Below are 23,212 nucleotides of genomic sequence, written 5' to 3'. Positions count from 1 at the left end.
TCATCTGGCTTACCTAGTAAGGAGGGCTTAGTTTTGTTTCATGGGGGTGGTGATCAAAATCCTCCAGCAACAGAGCACACAGTCCAGAGAGGAAAGGACTTGAAGAAACAAGTTAACTCTGGGCCAGATAGATATAGGACTGAAACAAGTGGAGCAAAAGGAAAGCAAGTAAGTCAAAATGCAAAAGATGTCTGATGCATGTACACAAATGGAAGAAGAATGGAGAATAAACAAAATGAGCTGGAAGCTGCAGCCTGTGAAAAGAACTGTGATCTGATTGGCATCACAGAGACCTGATGGTACGTGTGGTATGACTGGAACATCAACATCGAAGGCTATGCTCTGTTTTGGAAGGACAGGGTTGGAAGAAAAAGTGATGATATTGCGTCGCATGTCAAAAACACATACTTTTGTTCCCTGATTCAGGAGGAAGAAGACAGCAAAGCAGAATGCATTTGGATGAAGAACAAAGATAAAAGATACACCACCGATATAGTGGGAATTTATTATAGGCCACCAAATGAGGAAGAGGAGGTATGGATGTAGCATTCTTCAAGCAGGTGACAAATCTATGCAAAAACTATGGGATGGTACTGATGGGACACTTCAATTTTCCAGACATCTGCTGGAAGAATGAGGCCAAACATAAAATGTCAGGTCGGTTCCTAACTTGTGTGGAGGACAGCTTTCTGTTCCAGAAAGTGGAGGACACAAGTAGGGGGATCGTCTGTCTTGGATCTTGAACTGGTGGAGGATGTGAAGGTGATGGGTAGCTTGGGAGGAAGCAATCACAGTTGGATTGAATTTTAGATACTGAGACAGGGAAAGCGTGAGGTCAGCAAAATTAGGACGCTAGATTTCAAAAAGACAGATTTCATCTGACTCAAGGAGCTAATACTCATGGTGTCATGGGAGGATAGAGTGAAGTATAAAGGTGCCCAGGGGGCTGGGAGCTTCTAGAGGGCACAGTATTGGAAGCCCAACAAGAAACTGTCCTGGCATAATGGAAGCACAAGAAGGATGGCAAGAAACCAATGTGGCTGCACAAAGAGCTGCTCAAATGCCTTGAATGTAACAGGAATGCATACAAGCAATGGAAGAATGGTAAGGTCACCAAGGACTCATACTAGGCAATAGGAAGAACCTGCAGGGACAAAATCTTCATGAAGGCGAAAATAAAGAATTGAGCTGCACCTAGCAAAGGATCTTAAGGACAGCAAAAAGAGGTTCTATAAGTATGTTGGTCAGAAAAGGAGGACAGGGGAAGCTGTGAGTCCTCTGTTAACAAGCCAAGGGGAGCTCCTAACAAAAGATGCAAAGGAGACAGATGTACTCAGCAACTTCTTTGTCTCAGTCTTCACAAAATGACTAAGCTGCAGCCATACACCTAATAAGGATTATCTGGATAAGGAAGGGGCAAGCTGAGGGAGGAGATAACAAGAGAGAGTGTCAGTTAGCTTTTGCTGGGGCTGAATAAATTCAGATCAGCAGAGCTGGATGAACTTTGTCCCAGGGGACTGAAGGAACTGGCAGGGGAGATCTCTGAGCCCTTGGCAATGAAATTCATGAAGTCTGGAGGACTGGGAAAAGGCCAATGTACTGCCTCTCTTTAAAAAAGGTGAAAAGGAGGACCTGAGGAACTGTGGACTGGTTAGCCTCACCTTAATACCTAGGAAGTTACTGGAGCATGTTTACAAGGAGTATCTGCAGGAGGTTGATCACAAGCAGCCAGTATTCATTTATAGAAAACAGATCATGTCAAACAAACCTGATCTTCTTCTTTGACAAAGTAACTGCTTGAGTAGATTATTCCTTCCGCTGAATTGGTTAATAAATTAAAAACCTAGGTTTATGGTTAGATAGCCCCAGTTCACCTTCACAATTCACAGAGGGAAACATTCAGGGTACATGTGGTAGTTTCTAATGAAGTAGTTTTCAAAGTAACTGTACAGAAGTTTTATGCATGCAAACTGCTCTAAAAATTGCAGAGCATAGTTTAAGAGAAACCTGGATCTGTGTAGTATCAAACTTTCTGAATTTAGGTCAAACCAGTGCTTGGAACTTCTGTACGCTTTTCCTGTGCCACCCCAGGGCTGCGCTTTTCATGGCCACCCCAGCACTGGGCTAATTTTTGTTCCCATCCTCACTAACCCTTGCTCCCCCCTCTGCCCCCACCAGCCCTCTCAACCCCTATCCCATAAGCTGCTCTGGGTGCAGCTGCTTCTTTTAGCATTTGTCACTGCCAGAGCCAACCATGCACATCCCAGTGGGGGGAGTGGCAGGAGGTATGGGGGTGTAGGTTTGCTGGGGGGGCCCTAACCAATCCGCAAGTCATGCCTGCCCCCCCCAACACACTGGCGGGTTGTGCTGGCCCCTCCCACTCCAACCGCACCAGCCCTCCCTTATGGATCATGCCTGCCCCCCAACCCCCAGCAGATCCCCCAATCCCCTCCAGCCTGCTGGACCCCCAACCCCTTCCCCGCCTGCTAGCCCACACATCTGAATTTATCTGATATTGGGCAGCCATTTTGATCCAATTTAACTTCCCCTTAATGTCCCTGAATGTCTGTACTTAGGCAGTGAGACCAATAGATAGATTTCAAATATTCCCTATTTCTGCCTACTATAACTGTTTCATTATGCATCTGATCTGTATCAAATATTGACACAAGATTTTAACTGCAAATATTCTGGCTCGACAAAATCATTTGCAAGAAGGAAGAAACTGTGTTCAGTTAGGCTCTTTCAAAGGAAGTATTAACTTTTTCTTTATCTGCGACTGGGTTGCTACAACCTTAATCTGCTCTCAAGATTTAGGGTCATCACTGATACCATCTGGTTAACTAATAACCCAGAAATTCATAAAAAATGTAGGGTAGGGGAAAAGTTCAAGAATGTTTAATTTGAGAGCTTTTTCACAGGCTAAATCAACCAGCAGGATATTTTGGCTAAACTTATTGTGTTGTACAGTTACAATTGTGTGCGTGTTGGGGGTTGGTTTGGTGGGGGTGTTATTTTGAATTTGGGATGTGTTTTTTGTGATAAATTAGAGCAGTAGTTTCTAATTCGTGTAGTGACCAAAGTTAATTTATAAGCCTGTCAAGATGAGTAGCGTTGCATCAATATTGAATTGTCAGGGTCAAAATGCAAAACATGCTGAACCTGGTTAGTTTTAGACAGAACTTTTATAACATTTTGGCTTTTAGAACTTTTCTTCATGTTTTCTAAATGCTAAATTTGGGTTAGGAGGAGGGAGAAGAATCATACTTAATTTAATCCCCTGGATTTTAGGAACCAAAGGAATGTGCTAATCCACCAGAGGGGCCAATGTTTATGTGCTCTGGCACAAGTGAATGCTTTAAGCACCTACTAGTATTTCTAGCAAATTGACACTGGCTCCATCATTTAGACAATCCACTAGTATTTTCTTTGTATGCCACTGGTATGATCCTATCATTTAAAATGAACCCTAGCTTAAGTTTCTGTCATTTCCTTTACATACAAATGAAGTCAGTATCGTTTTTTGCTTTGAATGATTCAAGGGTAGAAGAGTGAAGTAGCAGAATCATTATCAGTAGCAATTGTGGGATTACCATTTGTGTTTAGGGAAAAGCTAATTTTCCCATCTGTGTCTGAACTGTCCAGTCAGCTCAGAATTCTGTTCTTTAAAAAAAAGAGCTGTGTTTCTAATGTTACCTTCATACCCTGCTGGGTGGCTCTTGAAGATGTTACTCTGTTTTCCACTAACATCTTATTTATTAGACACTTTTCATGCACTTGCATTTTAGGTCTATGTACAGGCTAACAAAGCAGCAGAAGATGAAAATGGAAAGAAGATGGCACAAGATTTCTTTAAAAAACTGGAGGCATGTGAGGCACAAGAGCTGTCACTGTGGCAGCATTTTAGAAACTTCAGTATTGAAGAGTATGTCCGTATTTACAAGGTATGTGTCTTCTCCGGGTAATCCTGAAATGGCATCTTCTCCTCTCCTGCTTTGACAGTAATAACTGACATTGGATAGCACAAGTTTTCCCAACATACTTCACAAACTAAATGCAAACTCTGCCAAAATTTAGTTACCCTGAGAGTAGAAGGAACCATTTCACCTTCTTACAATACTTTGCAAGAGCAAAAAAAAGGGAGACCTTTCCAAATAGGCCTGTGTCATTATTTGTTAGGCACTCATAGAGCAGAGTGGCTTCTATTAGTTATGTTTTTAGGCAGATCTGTGTTAGTGAAATCCATGCAAATACCATATTTACCTGAATCCAAGAAGAGGTTTTTGCCTCAATCTTGGCAGGGGAAGCCTTATCTTAGATTGGAGTACCAGCCTGGGGCAGACAGTGGCTCAGCTCTGGCTTTGACCCTGGGCCAGGATGGCTTATACAGCAAGGGTGGGCTTGCAGCAGGGAAGAGAGTACAGGGGAGACCCATGGTATGTGGATCAGGGAGACAGCACAGCCTGCTCCTCTCCCCTCCCACCCTCATCACTGCTTACCTCCTGCTCTGGCTTTGATTCCTCTGGCCCCAACCCAGCTGCAGCTTCCACAGCTGCTTCTGCCTCACTGGGGCCCCACCACCACTGCCTGCTGCAGAACAGAGTTACTTGAGAAAGGAAAGAGCAGGGAGAGCAGGTGGGGGGCACAGGTGGCAGAGGTAAGGCATGGAGTAGGGGAGAGCAGGTACCAGGGTAGGTAGGGGGAACGGGCAGTGGGCGGGCAGGGGGCAACTGGCAAGGAGGAAGGCACAGGAGTGAGAGTACAGGGGGATGGGTGGCAGGAGGCAGAAAGCAGGGGCAGGCACTGGGGTGGAAGGCACTTGGGGAGCAAGGACCAGGAATCCGGCCCTTCACCTGCTTCTATTTTTCCTGCCACAGCAGTGCGGTTGATATATTTAAGACAAACCTCCAATAATTAGATTCCATATATGGAAAATTATAAAATTTATTATTTCCCATGTATATAATCTAACTGTGAGGGCGTCTTCTTAAATCTGAAGTCATCTTGGATTTAGATAAATGCAGTAGATGCATCCCTGATTCACAGGTAGTATTTATTATTTCTCCATTTTATTTGTACATTACTTTTTTTTTTTTAAACTTTATTACAATAATAAAACTGCAAATACTTACAGTTACCTAAGCATGAGAAATAACTGGAAGTTGCAGTAGACAGGATAAAAGTTATCTGTAAATAGTGTTCAATTAAGGTAAAATCTTATCTTGCATTTAAGTTAACAAGTGAAACTAGTTCCTTCCCTGCGTGAGAGAAGCTTGCATTTATTTTATGAAAGCCAGTCCCAGGTGCCTTTGTTTTGTGAATGAAATGCAGTTGTACAGCAGCTGCTTCCAACTTAAACCCAGAGTGTGATTAGCATAGAACAAAAGATTTGGGTTGCAGTCATATTATTATTATTATTATGAGTTTCCCACCCTGGAGGACAAGGTCTCTAGCAGGAAGGTGAAAGTAACAGCATGGCTTTCCAGACAGGGGTTGAAAAGCCACAGAGATCTTGGGAGAGCCCTCAGAGCAAGCAGCCCGCCCCCCAGGAACCACAAGCAGGAGGCAACACAGTGGCAATCCCTTTGCTTCTCCCTGGAAGGCACAATGCATCCCTTGGTAATGTTGAGCAGCAGTGCAATCCCAAAAAGGTGATGCGTCTACTTAGAACCCTTACCAATGCACATGGATACTTCTGTCCAGGGACAGCTGTGAACTGGTTCCCAGTCAGTGCCATTCTTCAGTTAAAGTGTTATGTCTGTTGGTATCCTTAGTCTTCTCTCATCGTAAAATAGGTTCTCTATTCCTCTGATCATCTTAATAGATCTTTTCTGTATCTATGCCAGGTAGATTGAAATCTTTCTTAAACACTGGTGACCAGAATTGTACATGGTATTCCAGATAAAAAATCACCAGAATGTTGTAAAATGACATTACAAATACTTATGTATTATAATATTTATGATTCAATAATCACCTAGATATCCCAAACCTCAGATAGAACCTGTCAAACACTCAGTCACTTCATACACTTTGTTTTTTCTTAGTTGCTCAGAAATCTGACCTTTGGTATTGATGGCATTTTTAAATATCAGAATCCCTAGTAGGGATATCTGCACTTACTTCTACCTCAAGGACAAGGGTCAAAAAGTGAAATGAAAGAAGTCATAATATTTGTCCTGTTAAAATGTCAAATTCAATCACACTGAGATTGAATGTGACTGGGCACTCTTTCCTGCCCAGGGCAGGGGGTCGGACTTGATGATCTACTGAGGTCCCTTCCGACCTAAAAAACCTATGAAATGCAAAACTAGAACTCTTGTTGCAGAGATGATATATTTTATTAGACCAGCTAAGAAATCGCAAAAAAAAAAAAATTTCTTCTGCAAGCTTTTGGGCTCACACGCCTGAGCCTGATGAGGGCTGAATTCTCTGTTGGAGAATTGGAGGTTGTCAAAACCCAAACACCCCATCTGTTTGACATATATGGGGCTCATGAATAAATGCATCTTTATACTGTCTGTGTAGCTGACCTGTGACACAGTCCCATCATCTGACATGTAGCAAAGATACAAAGAAAGTGAAAAGGCTTCTTGCTATTTTTTTCCTGGAACTTTTTAGCGTCTAGGGGTGCATTTTGATGAATATTCCGGAGAATCATTTTATCGTGAGAAGTCCCAGGAAGTGCTGAAGATGTTGGATAAAAAAGGACTCCTTCAGAAAACGGGGTATGAACAATATAATTTGTTAACAGAGTAACAATTATGATTTCTTTATCTGTTGGCATATATCTTATTTCACATATATAAAAGTTGAGGTTGTTTATGTGCCTATAATCAGAAGGATTCTTTTGGTACAGAAGCCATAAGATCATAGCTGAAAATGGGCAGAGTGGAGGTGTTTAATATCCAGCATTTTACAACCTAAGTTTAGATGTGATCCCTCTCCTGAGTTGTTGGCAGCTGAACATGGGTGAAAACTATATTTGTGAGTGAGAGTGGGCAGTTCTCGGGGCCCACTAACAGAAGACAAAGTGAAAGAAGTAATTCTAAAAGATATGGAGGAGGAGAGGGAAGATCCTTGGTTCATAAAATGAATAAAATTGACCCAAGTAACAGGAAGCAGCATAAAAAGAGACCTTTTTTGTATGTAGTTTAAATCTTTTTCTATTTCAAAGTCATTTTGCCATTAATTTCAATATTTTCTTTCTTAATTTTCAGGGAAGGAACAGGAATAGTAGATCTTTCTGAAAAGGGAGACCTTTCATCATGTTCTACTGTGGCACGCAGTGATGGGACATCCCTTTATATAACAAGGTAAGTTTGTGTGTGAGCTAAAGTTCAGGTTCAGTTCACTAGTAAATTATTTTGGAGCTGCCATTGTAATTTTTCTTGGGGACTTAGAAGCTTTTACTCCTGGGGTGCTACAAAGTATTGAGTGCTGAATAATCTTAATAGCTGAAGCTTACAGTGACAATGTTGTCATGGTTTGAAAGGGCATTAAATGAAAAGCCCTATTTTTCTAAACTTACCCTCTCAAAGGGTCCATTAGCAAATTGTCTTGGCTGCTTATAGATATCAAACCCCACCCCCAACGGTGCTTTACTTTAAGCCTGGCACACACCTGTGCCAATCACAGCACATGCTCAGAAGAGGCATTGCATTATTTTGACCTGGCTCGTCCAACATCTGTATAGGTTGGGCACTTCAGTGGGGCTTTTTGGCACTTTTATCTAATAACTGATTGAATCAGCTTTAGATAAAAGTGCCAAAAAGCCCTGCTGAAGCTCCCCATCTATACAGATGCTGAGGAGCTGGGTCAAACTAATGTGCTTTCTCTTCTGGTAAAGTGCCATTTTTGTTCGTTTGTTTGTTTTTTTACATCTGTCAGCGCCCCTTGCTTCTCATTAGAACAGTATTTTTACAGTTCCATGGAAACAGCCCAAAACCAAAATGTATTTTCTGCTTAATAAATAATTTCCAACAAATATTTTAGAGAAGGGAGATGTCTACTAGCGCACTCATTGACATATGGTATAGAGTAGAATAATTTTTTCTTCCACATCTTTGTTAGCTCTGCAGTCCTGCTGGCCTGCTGCTTCTGTATTACCACTCATTTTTTTGGTGTTATTGCGTTTGAATTCTTTACAAGTCTTTTAAAACAGAAATGAGGACACATTTTGCAGCCTATAGTACAAACTAATCAAGCTTGTCTTTTGTTTGAGGTGAGTCTTGCTGAGCATGTGCAGAACTCTGAGGAAGGTTGTACTGAGCAGGGGCCATCCATTCCTGAGAGCTGTGATTAGTACTCTTTCAGGAGTGAAATCTATGATTTATGTCCAGCTCTTGTAAAGTGCTCACAAGTATTCCTCAATTTCTTGGCCATTTTCCTATCTCAGTAGAGACATAGAGATTAGACTTGTGCTCTGCAAGATGTAGTTTCTCTAGTCACTGTTCTGACTAATCAAAGCTTTTAAGAAGAGCAAGACTGACAGAGTCCCAAATGCATGCAGTGAACAAAATACAGATGCTCATATTTTTGCATGAAATACATATTGCTCCGTTTAGCCTGGCAGTCCTCCTTTCCTCCCACAACAGCAGAGAATTTTCCCAGTTGGCAGTCCATTCTAAATAATGAAGTTTATTTAGTTTGAATGAGAGTCCAAATAGTTTTTCATTATCTCTTCCAGAGATCTTGCTGCTGCTATAGACAGAATGAATACATATAATTTTGATACTATGATTTATGTGGTAAGTAATCCAAGATACAGCACACAATGAGTTTGATTCTTTTGCATTAATCCAAGGGGCCTCTTGCTCCCAGTATGACTTCGGTACAGAGTTCTTTTGGCACCGCAGAAGACACTTTTTCATTGCACAGCTACTATTTAATAATGTAGCATGATGATTTTCAATCCTTTTTGGTTCATAATATGGAAAATGGCTGCAAGGGACTAACCATCTTAAAAGTTATTTGTAATTTGCTCTAAACAGCTCTTGCTTATTCATCATTGTGTTTCCCAGTTAAATGACATCATTAATATTTAAGCAAGTAAAAAAGCTTGTTCTTGCAATTGAGCTGGTATAAAAAAAGATATGAAGTGCTATTAAATTCATGTTCTAAACTTTGATTTAAAGGCCCAATATAATATCACCGATGTTAAATTGTACAGCTTTTTATAATGCATCAGTTTCCTTAACATTAGTCTGCATATCAAGCACCATTTAATCAATCCAGACAGTGCAGCTGCAGACAAGTAGCATTTTAACTTCTGTTTCTTAGCATGATAGCACCAATGCCAGTAATGGAGAGTGGAATTAATTCTTTGCTTGTTGCACAAAGCTATTCTTTAGCAGTTGTAAAGAGGCAGCATATGATTGCCTTTTAAATGCTTTTTCTCCCCCTGGAGATAGAATATTTTAAAAATCACATTTTAATATATGAAGTCAGCTAATGACCTTTGGAAAGTATCTTCACATTTTTTGCCATATTTCTTATGATTTGTCTAGAGGCATCCATACAGCTTGCTTTGTATTATGCATTCATTATTCAGTACAAAATTACTGAATGCATTTGTTGCCCATGAGCTACTGAATGCAGTGTCTTTGAAAAATCACCAAAACTAGTGATTGTAAAACCAGGATCCCCAAGAACTTTCTTTTATACCTTTGAGTAAATAATCTTGCCACTTTATTTCCTTCCTTCTGGGAGTACCCATGAGCTTGTTGTTCCCTCTTTGGTCACAGGAATAATATTCTTTACACCAACTGCAACACATCCCATTCCCTGTTACAGGAAGCTGCCTGGTAGCACAGCAGTTAGAGATGTTTACTGCTATACTGGTGGCTGATGCCCACAGTTGCTCATGTCCTGGGGTTTGAAGGGACCTTAAGGGTCCCTCTTGTGCTTGTGATTTATTCTTTCCCAGGTGTAGTACCTTACATTTGTCTTTATTGATACGCTGTGGTTACTGTCATGAGCTAATACAGCCAAGGGAGGTTGTATTCAACCTCAAAGAAAAATTAATTCAGCATTTTTGTGCCTAAAGAGTGTGAAGGTTGTAAACTATGATGATGGGATAGACAAGTGCAGAGTCAGTGCCGTGAAGCAGCCTTAGGATATTAGTGGCCAGTTACTTTAGCTCTTAATAACTATTTGGTCCCACGTGACTTAGTGTCTGTCTTCTCATGCTTCCTGGACCTAATCCTTATGATACCCGCAGCAAAAATTTAAATCTTCGAGGCGGATTATTTGGCCATTGAAATTAGTGTCTGATAGAAGCTAGAAAGGGAAATTAACTCCTAAGTCTTCTAGTCAATATCTAATCTATTTTTTTCATAAGCACAAGGAATGGATTGCTAAACATTCACAGTTTTGAACACTGAACCGTATTTCTGGCACTGTTATCTCTTTGTATTGGCTGAACTTGCTGCTCGTAGAAGGGAGGGATTAATATTGCAGGCTGATTTCAAGAAGACTGACCTGAAGTTATCTTACAAATAGGCCAGCCAATTGTGCTGAATTATATCCAGTTACATCGTGTGAGTTTCTAATGTCTATCACAGGCTGAGTTTTATTTGGTGCAAATTGGATTTGACCATAGGTTATCTGAGATCAGATTTCTATGAATAATTTATCAGTACAGAGGACTTTTGTATTTGGTAGGTATATAATAGTTAAATACAATGGGTTGGGTCCCAATCTTGTATCTCACATCTTATTATATAAGACATTTACCCAAAGGTCTTTGAGTCTTATTTTATGAGATTATAAAGCTTTTTAAAGAACATTAAACCACTTTATTGCTTGTAACTCTGCATAACATTATTCATAACAAATTTCACAGATCCAGCCACTTATTTCATGAAGGCCTCTAGGGAGGACAGCAAAACACAAAGTTCAGCATCTTACAGAGATATGTGAGGTTGATGCTGGAGGCAGTAACGGTACCATAGTTAAGGTTCAGTTGAATGTTCCACTCAAGCTGGGGGCTAAACTTCTTCATTATATTATAGAAATAAATTGAAAAACATTCAGTAAGGCCAAGTGCAAAGTCATGCACTTGGGATAGAATAGTTGCATGCACAAGTATGGACTGAGGATTGACTGACTACTACTTTTACAGTACTACTACAGTACTATAAAAAAAAGGATGTGGGGATTACAGTGGACCATACAATGAATATGAGCTAACAGTGTGCTCTTGCAAAAAAAAAGACCAACAGCATCCTGGGTTGTATTAATAGGAGTGTCGCTTGCAAATCAAGGGAAGTGGTTTCCCTGCTATATTCAGTTCTGCTGAGGCCTCACCTGGAGTATTGTATCCAGTTTTGGGCTTCACACTTCAAAAAAGATACGGACAAATTGGAGTCTAGCAGAGAGGACTAGGAAACATGACTTAGAAGGAAAGACTGAAAGAAGTGGGATTATTTAGCTTGGAGACTAAATATATTGAATCAAATACCTGAAGGACAGTTAAAAAGAGGATGGAGCTAAATTATTCTCTGTGGCCACAAGGTGTTCCACAAATGGACAAGGAGCCACAGTTTTAACTTGCAACAAGGGAAATTTAGGTTGGATACTGGGAAGAACATTCTCACTATAGCAGTGGTTAAGCACTGGAATATGTAGCCCAGATATTGTGGAGTCTCTATCCTTGGAAGTTTTTAAGACTAGGCTAGACAAACTTGACTTGGATGTTTTAATCAGGGGTGACCCTACCTTGAGAAGATTGGACTAGATGACCTCCTGAGGTCCCTTCTGCCCTACATCTTCTGTTCGAGGAATCAGACAAGTTTTAAACAGACTTCAAAAACCATTTTTCATCATTTTTTTCTCTGACTCCTATAATATCACTCTGAGGCAGGGATAAAGTTGTTTCAGTGCCTTAATCCTGCATTCCCATGCCTTTTAATAAGTTTGGATTTTTTTTTAAATTTAACTTGAGCTGCAGAACCACTGCATCCAAAACCCTAATCCAAGACTTGCTTTTAGGATCATTACAACCTTTCTGTAATGTAGTTTACCTTGAGTTACTGACACACACTATCAACCTAACCTCTTTTAGCAGTAGTTTTTAATCTGGATTTTTTTTGTTATTAAATTCTAATATTAATCTACTTGAGACTATTGTAAAAGCAACCCTCTTGCATTTATATCCCATTTAAAGGGCATGGTCCTGCCTAATAATTATAATAATAGGCAGGCAATTATGTTTAGGTTCTTGATCCTATAAAAATTGGCATGACCGGTGTGATTATAGATACATCAGATATCATATCTTGCTTGTTCAGAAGAGACGAGAAGGCTGTATGACTGCAATATGATGCTTTGAGGAACAAAACCTGCACTCATTGCTAGCTCTAGAAACTCCAGGCAGTAGTCATCTTTGTACTTTATTCCAGCCTGTCAAATAGGGTTTGGGGGATTGAAGTTCAGGAGTGAACAAGAATGGAGGAGTAGTGGTGAGCTCTGCCTTCTCAGCTGGGGACAGGACCTGCATCACACATGATCAGGACCAAATCTGTTCCATTATGGAAAAAAGATTTATTCTTGTGATAATTTTTTTAAGTCACAGTAGAGGTTAATCAAAGTTTGAGATTATGCAGACGATGCATATTTAATCTGAGGCAATGAGCACTGTACAGCGTGTGTGGTTACTATGTGTATCTTGAGCATGGATACCAGGCCCCATAATTAGGGACCTGCCTAAATTGCAGCGAGACAAAGGGTTTTCACAGCTTGCTCACAGCGCGCAGAGCCAATTTCGCAGATATTTTGTGGTTGCCCTGCCCTTCAGCGCTGATTGGAAGGCAGGTCTTGTCCCTTGACACTGATTGGTGGAGAGGCCTCAGTGGGGGGAGGAGGGACAAGGAAGCAGCTGCCATCTTGTCTGCTGCCCTTCATACCATGCTGCTGGCCAGCACCTTCCCCTCCTGGCAACGAAGACTGGTTCCCACTGGGGAGCCAGCATTTTATTTTTATTAATTGTTGTTGTTGTTGATGTCGCAGTTTCCATGAAATCTGCGAAACTGCAAATTAAATAGGTCCCGCCCCATAATTGCTGATATGTTGTGTAAAAGCTATGGGTCTAATGGTGCTATGGAGTCAGAGGGGTTAGCCCAGAAGAGAGTGCCTCATAGTTTTCAATAAAGCTTCTTCAGCACAAGCAGGCACATTGTTGATAGGCTTTCATGAGTTTTCTGTCCAGTATTTGAATTCAAAAGAACTGCAAGAGTTGATGATGACGTAAATCATGGGACAATAGCAAAAGCATTGCCATGAATATGGAGGTGTCACTTGATGAGAGATGGGCAGAATCTGTGACTGCAGCAGTGATGGCTGCAGTTTAATTCAGCGTCCTGGACTAAAATGGATCTTTTAAAATAATCACTTTTCAAAAAGATAAAATAATTTTATTCTACTACGGTGCCAAACCTTAATGTCCTAGTACTTAAGCTTAATACTTTTCAAGTCCAGTCTGCCTTCCTGTGTTTTAGCTCTGCTCTGTCCCTGCCTAAGTGGAAGTATATTCTAAAATGCACTTTTTTCCCCTAAGACAGATAAAAGTCAAAGCTCCCACTTTCAGAAACTGTTCCAGATACTGAAGCTCATGGACTGTGAATGGGCCGAGAGGTACGTATGCATGTATCATCATGTGTATCTTTTTTATTGGGATAGGCTTATTTATAGAAAAATAAGAGATGACCATCAAGGAGCCTCTTAAATTTTGATGTGAATGTGAAAGTAGGAAAGGAGGAAATGACTTCTGTCAAAGACTTCATAGTACAGTATCTGTGCATGGTATACATAGATATGTTAAAAGCAATTATGCTTTTGGGGGGCATAGTTTTAGCAAATTTGGGTTCATTTCAGTTCTGAAAAGCAAAAATCCATCACAAAAAACACCATTATTGGTTCTAATTGTTGTTGGCAATCTGAACGCAGGTTAAAAGAGACGGAGACTAAGTTCTGCTTAACGGAAGGATTTCTATTTACAAAAATGATTCTGGCTCCTTTTGCCCATATTAGAGTCAGACTAAAATTGTTTTATGTTTCTGAAAAAGGATGTTCTGAACAAGGCTAGTGTTTGGGTATCTTGCACAGAGAAATAGCTGATGTATTTTAGCACTAGTTTTGATTAAAATATATTCTTAGTTTAATGTAGACATGATAAGATATTATGACCTACAGGTATAACTAATAAGTTTTCCATCCTGGGCAAAACCAGTTGGAGAGCAGAGGCTGGGGTTGGAGCTGAGATCAATAGTTGTCTCAAAGGGACAGAGGGACTCAAAGACCCCAGCTGCTGCTGCTGCGTCTCTGTTTGCAGCTGCTACTGCCCTGATGCAGGACTGCTGCTGCAGCAAGGACTCTTTGGGACCCACCATTCTGGCAAACCCTCTGAGTCAGTGCTTAGGCTCCTGCCTCACTTGCCCACCTGTAGTTGTGTTACTGTTATTCTCCTTTTTTTGATGCTGAGTTATCAGATTTGTATTGTTATGATACTCTGATCTCATTGACTTCTCAAGCAACACCCTACATCCTCCTTTCGCTTAACTTATTTTACCAAGTAATTTACATTAGCAAGCTGCTAGCGTGTAACCACCTCCTGAGACCATGTGAATAATAGGTTGTCAGAAAAGTAATCCTTCCTGCCTAGTTGAGCAAAGTCCATGACTGTGGTTGCTGCAGTGAGAGGTACTGACAAGTCACCAAATTGTTCACACTGGAACAACATTTGTGTTACTGCCAGATCCTGGTCCAGGGCCCTGCCCTGAGCAAACAATGCAGGCAGATTTGTTGATTAAATTATAATTTTGGGTCCTGTTGTTTTTAACACAGGTGTCAGCATGTGCCTTTTGGGCTAGTACAAGGCATGAAGACTCGAAGAGGAGAGGTGGTTTTCCTGGAAGATGTTTTAGATGAAGCCCGTACAAGGATGTTACAAAACATGGCTTCTGCAAAATGTTAGCTGAGTCAGGTCTTACTCATTTCTCTCTCAGAAAAATTGCAGTGCTCCTGTCCCTTACCTCCTCTACTGGCACTTCCCTAGGTCCAGTAACCCATCTGTCCTTTTCCATCTCTGTGATATAAACAAGTGGTAATAATACTTTGGGCCTTGCTAGAATGTGAAATAACTTTTCCTTATCACTGATTCCCAAGTATCTTGCAAAAGATTTTATGTGTTTTGCTTCACAACACCCCTGCAATCAAGGGAAGTTATTGTCCTTTTGGCAGGAAGTCAGGTTTTTCATCCTGTACTGATGCAGCAGATTAATGTCTAAGCTTGGGAGCAGAACTTGGAAGTTGATGATTGCATCAGTGAAGGCATGCAGGAACTTCTGTAAATGCTACCCTTAACCTCCTTGTGCTTTACTTCATGTCCTCTGATGGGACAATAATCCTTCCATGCTCCCGGGGTGGGCTGTAGGAGTGAATTTATTGACTTTTGTGAAGTGCTCAGACGCTGCAGGTGAAACTTCAAAAGTGTTCAGGGCAAGTGGGTGCCTAACTCCCTTTGGAGACCAGTGGGAGCTAGGCATACAACTGCCATTGAAAATCCTGCCTATCCTGATGTGGCCTACTTAAGTACTTGGGGAGAAGCGTCTTGGCTTACTGTTAACTGAGCATAGCTCTTCTACCACTTACCTTTCCATGCTTATAGCTGCTCTTTCTTCTACACAGTTTATTCAAGCCCCGTTATCTGTTCAGGCCTTAATGCCTCCTTATGTTCCCCTCTGCCTCAGTCATGCTGGATCTGTGCCTGGATTAGCTTCCCTCCTGTGTAATAAACATCCTCCCTCACCAGCTTTCTTTTCATATTGTAAACCTCTTTTCTGCACAGCCTTTCATTGATTAGTTTTGCCTTAGCACTGACCATGTCTTTCCTTATCATCCTTCCTTGAAGTGTACCTGCCGTACGTGGATTGCAAACTCTTCTGGGCCAGGGATACATTTAAGCTGTTTGTTAAAGCATCATATAAACCTGTAGTACTGTATGAATAATAATTTGAATCAGGGGTGCTCAACCCCTGGCTGGCCAGTCGGATCCAGCCCCTGGCACCTGGTCTTCTGCCCTGCAGGACTTTCCATGGGTCAAAAAAAATTCCCTGCTATTAAACTTCAGGACCCGTGTAGCCTCACAGGCTGAAGAGCATGGGCCTGCACACTGGATTAAGTGGCACATGGCCCCATCTCAAGGCAGGGGCAGTCCCACACTACTCATCTGGCTCATGGGCCCAGAAAATTGAGCACCACTACTTTTAATCTCTGTCTGATACTGCAGGATTTTAGTAAGTTTAATTTTGCTGCCAGCTCATTGGAGGGTGGAGGGAACTCGGCACTGAACTGAGGAGAGGCAAAACCATGGGGATTTAAAAACCGATGTGGTCAAATTCTCGTCTCAGTGGAACAGGCCTGTGTTAGTGTCACTGTTTTGCTTCCTGGCACTAAACCCATGTGCTGTGCAGCAGCACTTCTGCCACTTGCCATGGGTCCTCTCCAGCTGCACTCATAAAGGTGTGGGGCTGAAGAGTTTGTCGTTGGGGCTCTTGAGGGTGCTGTGAGCACATGGCCCAGTGGATTTTCTAGTTACAGAAAGAAACCTCTTGTTTCAGGAGAAGAAACTGAAATCTTGCCACCACATACTATTTGCCCTGTGTTGTGCAGGAGGGTGGGCTGGGCTATCATACCAGTCCCTTCTGGCCTTAAAGCTCTACAAATCATACTGAGCAAAAAAGTGCTAGTCTGTGGTACTGGCATGGGTTAACTTCCAAAGAGGTTTTATAACCTAGTCCTGTTCGTCCTGGCTCTCTGGCAGGTGGTTTTCTTTTTGGGTTTTTTTGGGAGGGGGGCGGGGGGGACTGTTTGTTTGTTTGTTTTTTACTTTTGACAAATCTGTTATTGTGTCAGCACCTATAGCTCTGACTCCAGGAGGCCATTTCACTGTCACAGATTGACATCATCTATTTTTGCTTGTACCTGTTCAGCAACTAAAGAACTGGAAAACCCTCTTGAGACTGCAGAAACGATTGGGCTTGCAGCACTCATCATTCAGGTCTGTTTGAACCATTTTCCAATGTTTGCTTCTTTGAAAGAATATACATTGTCACTAAGAGCAATAGTTGCATGGCACTTACTAACCTTTCGTTTTAGGATTTCAAGGGCCGTCTCTCATCTGATTATCAGTTTAGCTGGGATCGGGTTCTCCAGAGTCGAGGAGACACAGGTGTGTTCCTGCAGTACACACATGCCAGACTCCACAGGTGAGCGGATAATGCAGAGTGGGGCAATTTTCCATTTAACTTCAGTGCCTCAATAACAGTTGGAAGCAAGGAAACCTCTACTCAGATTTAACACAGTCTTGCTTCTCTAGTTGAGGGGAATGCTCACAGTAAACATCCCTGCGGCCCCAGTAAACTAATGAAGATGGAACTTGTAACCCATCTCCCTGTGGCTGGTAGAGAGGACCATAATCTTTTCCCTGGCCTGGCATACCATGGCGTACTTCTGCCATAGTAACTTCTAGTTGTAGCAACCTCCTTTAGTGCCTGCTGTAAATTAGGGAAACGGGCCTTCAACAGGGCAGCCTCCAGATCAGGGCACCACAGCGATTCTCTGGTTACCAAGAAATTTGGCTCTGCTAAACACACCTTACTACCGCATTTAATCTAATAAACTGACTGGACTGTCACTGACTATGATGACAAACACTAGCCTTTATTACGTTCATCTGGGAATTCCCAAAATATACTTTAAGGATTTCTAAAAATTCTTAAAATAAATATTATATTTCAAGATAAATCACTTGTTTTAATGGCAAACCGTTGACATAAGTAAGCACAGACCTAGTCAGACTCCTCAGTTGGTTTGTTTGCATTTGAAAAAGTCAAGCTTGATGGAGTTCTTTTAAACTATATTTTTTTCTTCCAGTCGGCTCTCAAAGTCACTGATAAATGCTCTCAGCATCTGGCTGAAGTTTATGGTAGCTTTTTGTCTTGGATTGAAATCAGTCCAGTACACGTTTTATTCAGTTTGAGCAAGGAAAGTAAATATAGTAAATAAAATGAAAATGTTGGGGGGAGGGGGAGGGTGTTCAAGCGTAATTTGGCTTTAATTTCTATGCTTTGCCAAGAGTATGTTTAATCCAATATTTTCTTCTTTGACACTGTGCTCTCCTATTTTCTAGTTTAGAGCAGATGTGCGGAAATGGGCAACTTGCTGACATTAATGCCGCATGTTTACAAGATCCACAAGCCCTATCAATCCTTCAGCATCTTCTCAGGTATTGATGATTTCCTTCCACATATTATCTCCTGAGAAGCCATGTCTTAGGGTTTGTGACCTGCATGGTGAACAAGTTATATTGTATAATAGAAAAAAAAAAAAGTTCTGACTATGTGAGAAAATGCCCCCAGGACATGTGGAATGGAGCATCTTCCTCAGCTGCCAGCAGCCACCAGGGATACCCACAAATCAATGTCTACGAGGGATTTAATACTTTTCACTGATAATTCTTAACATTTTCAAAAAGCTGAGCAAGCAGTATTACCCCCGTCATGTAGGTTAGGGGATTTCCCAGAGGTGGAAAGAAAGCCCAGGTCTGTCTGTGGTGATTACTGTAACCATCTTGGCACTGTGGAAAGTGCATCTCTTTAGCATGGGGGATTCGTATTAAGTATCCTCCAGCATCTTGATGTCTTTGAACTGCACCAGGAAGACATTTTCTAATAAACCCACAGCTGAATGTTTCAGGGCACTGTATCTGCCCCACACACCTCCCACCTTGTAACCAGGAGCAGAAGCTTCTTGAAGCTCTTCCATAGTACCCACCTACCTGTACCCCCACTAGCTGTCAAAACCTACCCCTGAGGTTTTGGTTGTGGCCTTTGACACTAGAACAAAAACAGCTGGCCTTTGAACTGGTCAGTTCTAGGCATCATTAACCTGGAAAAATGTTTGCAGATCAGTGAATCCCTTGGGCTAGTAGATTTATGGTAGCACTTTGCCCCATAAAAGCTGACCTAATTATTCTGCTTGTCACATCCTTTTGTTTGATCGCAGCTTGAGAATTTACTGAAACTTGTACCATCAATCGTTTCCTAGTGCTCTTAAACACCCTTGAATGGAAACCAACTCGTGATGATAACCATTTCACTAACAAACTGACAATTGCTGAAGACTATTTTCTACAGCCACACAGCCCCGCTGTAGACTAGCAGTTGCCAGTTGCAACGTTGCACCAAAGCCTAGGCAGAGCCATTAATATGGTGCACGCATGAATCAATTGTAAACTGATGAGAGACGGAGACCATCATTTGTATAGGGCCTAACACAGTGGGATCCTAGTTGTGACTTGGGGCCCTTAAATGCTACAGTAAAACAAAATAATAAGGGTTGGCTTTGTGGTGTGCCTTCAGGGAAGGGTCACATGGAGCATTCCCTTCCCTAGAACTACAGTTCCCGTGAGATTATCAACTCCTGTCCTTACCCTGACTCCACTCCCTAAGTTTTGCTGTAACCGGATAGTGAGAGAGAAGGTTGCCACGGGTCTCCGCTGCTCAAAGAATACGGTTTGCTGGGGCAGGCTTGGAAATGCATCCAAGAATAGAATGGCAATGGATCCCCTTTCATGATTGTGCTTTGGAAGGGACCAGGCCTTGAAGATCAAAACAAAGTGTCCAGCAGGTGCTAGATAATTCCTGCCAGCCACTGCACAACAGAACTATTATGGTTGTCTCTACAAATCTGTACATTTGTGCTGTGATGTGGTGTTTGCCAGACTGTATTTCAGTATTTTGTAAACAGCATTTTATGCGACTCCCTTTAGCTATTGGAACTTTAGAGCCACTTTTATTAAAGGCCATTGCCTTTATTGGACTGCTTTTTGACAGTCGTTTTCTGTCCATTAGAATCCACAATGAGCACTGGGAGATAACACAATCTAAAAGCAAAGCTTGCTTCTAAAGTACTGTCATCTTTGCTTTGGAGCAGCTGTGGTGAGCCCTGAAATCTGCAATATTGAGGAGATTTGTGAAGCAGCACCAACAGAATAAATGAACGAGGTGGAAAAATGAGTTGGGTATAATATTCACAGACCAGTTTTAAAATGGTGCTTGTGTTTGGCATTGGTGCTGATCCCAGCTGTTGTAGTGATTGTGAGAGCACTGGTGTCAGTATATCTACCTATCCAAGGCCCTGGAGCCTGCCGTCTATGGTCAGCTTCCTTTAGGACAGTGTCTTCTCCAGAAGCGAGTCGCCTGCTTGTTCTTCTGTCTCAGTAGGTAGATGCTGGATGAAGGCACCACTGAGGGTCACACTTCACTGCCTTTTATCCCTTTCTGGCAGACGTGTGTGATCCCCCAGTATCTTTTGGCTGCCCAATCCAGAGGTCGCTATCCCACATAGGTCTTGAGTAGTGCCTGACAGCTATTAGTCACAGGGGTCTTGCCTGCCAGTAGTGCAGTTTTGGGAGTTAGTTTGTGATTTTTGATTAATTAATAATGGTATTGTTAAGGGTTGCAGGAATAGTCAGTCAGGTGGGTGCTCAGTCCCAGAAATCAGTTCCTTGGGTTGATTAGCCTAAAATGGCTTGTAGAGTAGAATTTTGTAATGGTAAGTACCTCTGGCTAGGCTATGGTCATTTAATACACTCATCATACTGATCATCAGACACTCACATTCACTCAAGGGGGACCAGCCCAATATAGCAGATTTTATCACTTTACAATTGCAACTTCAATGCAGTTTTTAATAATGGTCCAGGGTGTAACTTCATTCTACAGGGAGTACATTCCTTAAGGGTTTAAAAGTATAAAATATAAAATACAAAATGCCATGGTAAAGATGAGACAGATGAAATATAAAAATGCACTGTGAGAAATATATAAAAATGCAATGTGAGGTAGTGAGGCTCAAAGGCTACTGGGGACAGTAAGTGAGTTAGGTTAGCACAGGATATTTTTACAGTCTTTGAAGTGGATATTTTAGTTCTTTTGTTTTCTTTAGTGACACTGAGCTTAATTGATATGTAGATGTAGTTTCTAGGTTTCTCCTACAGAAAGCCACTTCAGCTTTCTGGCTTGCTCTGAGCCTTGCCATACCCATGCAATGAGTGTGCTAGGTCTCTGCCAATACTTAGAAGGAAAAAGAAATGCACAAAATGGGGATGGGGGGGAGATGCAGGCAAGAAGGGGCTTCTGTTATTTCAATGTCCAGAAGGGAAATGTGGAAAGGGGGCTTTCTGCTACACTGTCATCTATTTCCTTGTAGTTGCAGGCTGCTCCCTGAACTGTCCTCTACCTCTTCTCTTCAGGTATGATGAGGTTCTATACAAATCCTCTGAAGATCTTCAGCCCAAGCACATTGTCAGCTACCTCCTAACACTCAGGTGAGGACAGATACTATTGCCAAGAAGCTTTGATTCCTAATTGCACTAGGATCAAACCCCAATAATGCCTTTTCATCAACACAGGCACGGCCTGGATTTGCAAGCTTCTGAGTTTTCTGTCCCAGCCCTGTGTTTTGTGTCTGGCACTAACCCTCTGCCTGCTGTGCTGAACCCCTTCTGCCCGCAGGAAGGGCAGCATGTGGATCTGAATGTTTTAGGTCTTCTGGGCTTGAGAGGGAAAAAATAGCACTCAGGCTGGTGTAATTCAGTAAAACAATTACAATTGGGTTTGTTAACAAAGTGACAGTGAGGCCCCCTCCCCCATATATTACAGTTCCCCAGACCCAGTAACCCTTGGTCTCTAGGATAGTCCTACAGTCAGGAGTAAGTGGAACAAGTCACTTCTTCCTTCTAGAAGCAACTATGAGCTGTTGAACACATCATCCAGCCCTGACTAGCCCCTAAAGCCCTTTTAGAAAGTGATCCAAGTCTATAGGGTGGGGTGGATGGTCCGTACCATTAGTGGAACTGAAATGTGATATTTGACCCGCAGGTTTTTTAATTTTGTCTAGAAAGAAGTCTGTAAAGGCCTACCCTTTCTAATGCCACATCACAGAGACCAGGAACTCTCCCTCAGTGAAGCTAAAAAAAGGTTAGGTTGTGTAATGAGGTAACAGCCACTCCACACAGCAGTCAGTAACTCTTCAACCTTGGCACTTCCATCTCCAGATTTCAGTAGCTTCTGTAGCCCACATAACTGGTCTTTTCAACTCTTTTTCTTTTTCAGCCATCTTGCAGGTGCAGCACATACAACTCTCCATGTGAAAGGCAGTGCTCCTGAAGTAGCACAGGTACTAACACTGATCACATAACTATAATTCAATGCACCCTTAGAGAAATAAACTCTTGAGTTCTAATTCAGACAAATAACTGGTTAGGAAAACACATCTGTGGGCTCGAATAGCTCAAAACCAAGAGGTTTTCTCTACATGAAGCACCCACTCAGGGACAAGGTTAAGCTTGGTTCTAATCAGCATAACATCGTTTTGGATAAAGAAGCTGGTGGTAATTGGTGCAACCTCACCTTTAATTGGGAGGGCTCCTTCTGGATCTCTTCAACAACACCCTGCCTGGCTGAGGCAGCTTGCTCCAGGACCATGGTTGTCATGGGTGACTTCAATTACCCAGACATCTCATGGGAGGATCGCTCAGCAAAATCTGAGCGGTCGCAGAGCTTCCTCTCGTGCATGGATGACCTCTACCTGACTCAAGAAGTCTATGGGCCAACGAGAGGCAAAGCGCTGCTTGACCTGGTACTGGCTACTGGGGATGACCTAGTCGGCGACCTAGTGATCGATGGGAAGCTGGGTGACAGCGACCACGAGCTGATCACCTTCACCATCTGCCGAAAAGCTGGCAAGTCGGTCAGCAACGCGCAAGTCCTTGACTTCAGGAAAGCTGACTTTGACAAGCTCAGGAGGCTTGTCAGTGAGGCCCTAAGGGACCGTGACCACAGGGAGAGGGGAGTTCAAGAGGAGTGGTTGCTCCTCAAGGGAGCGATCCTCAATGCACAAACTAAGTCTATTCCATCTCGGAGGAAAGGCAGCAAGAGGGCACAGCAGCCCCCCTGGCTCTCCAGGGACCTAGCAGATCTCCTGAGGCTAAAAAGAAAGGCCTACAAAGGGTGGAGGATGGGAGTCACCTCCAAGGAGGATTATTCTGCACTGGTCCGGTCCTGTAGGGAGCAGACCAGGAAAGCCAAGGCTGCAACTGAACTCCAACTAGCTTTGAGCATCAAGGACAATAAAAAGTCCTTTTTCA

General features: G+C 42.2%; 1 protein-coding gene across 5 annotated transcripts in view; it reads left to right on the top strand.

The window, feature by feature from the left end:
* The window catches only part of RARS2 (arginyl-tRNA synthetase 2, mitochondrial), a 65,503-nt gene that overhangs the window by 37,607 nt on the left and 4,684 nt on the right, over positions 1 to 23,212 (top strand). For all 5 annotated transcript variants that reach the window (XM_025205252.1, XM_006024580.3, XM_025205255.1 and 2 more), the window contains 11 exons: positions 3,789 to 3,944; positions 6,622 to 6,728; positions 7,221 to 7,316; positions 8,690 to 8,750; positions 13,559 to 13,635; positions 14,845 to 14,969; positions 16,992 to 17,059; positions 17,158 to 17,267; positions 18,191 to 18,286; positions 21,317 to 21,391; positions 22,179 to 22,242. In XM_025205252.1, coding sequence (XP_025061037.1) covers positions 3,789 to 3,944; positions 6,622 to 6,728; positions 7,221 to 7,316; positions 8,690 to 8,750; positions 13,559 to 13,635; positions 14,845 to 14,969; positions 16,992 to 17,059; positions 17,158 to 17,267; positions 18,191 to 18,286; positions 21,317 to 21,391; positions 22,179 to 22,242 — 1,035 coding nt within the window. The remainder of the gene's footprint in view (positions 1 to 3,788; positions 3,945 to 6,621; positions 6,729 to 7,220; positions 7,317 to 8,689; positions 8,751 to 13,558; positions 13,636 to 14,844; positions 14,970 to 16,991; positions 17,060 to 17,157; positions 17,268 to 18,190; positions 18,287 to 21,316; positions 21,392 to 22,178; positions 22,243 to 23,212) is intronic.

The sequence above is a fragment of the Alligator sinensis genome, unplaced genomic scaffold (genome assembly GCF_000455745.1).
Source record: "Alligator sinensis unplaced genomic scaffold, ASM45574v1 scaffold658_1, whole genome shotgun sequence".
NCBI classification, from domain to species: Eukaryota; Metazoa; Chordata; order Crocodylia; family Alligatoridae; genus Alligator; species Alligator sinensis.
Note: the sequence above shows the minus strand (reverse complement) of the source record. Positions and strands in the feature narration are given on the sequence as shown.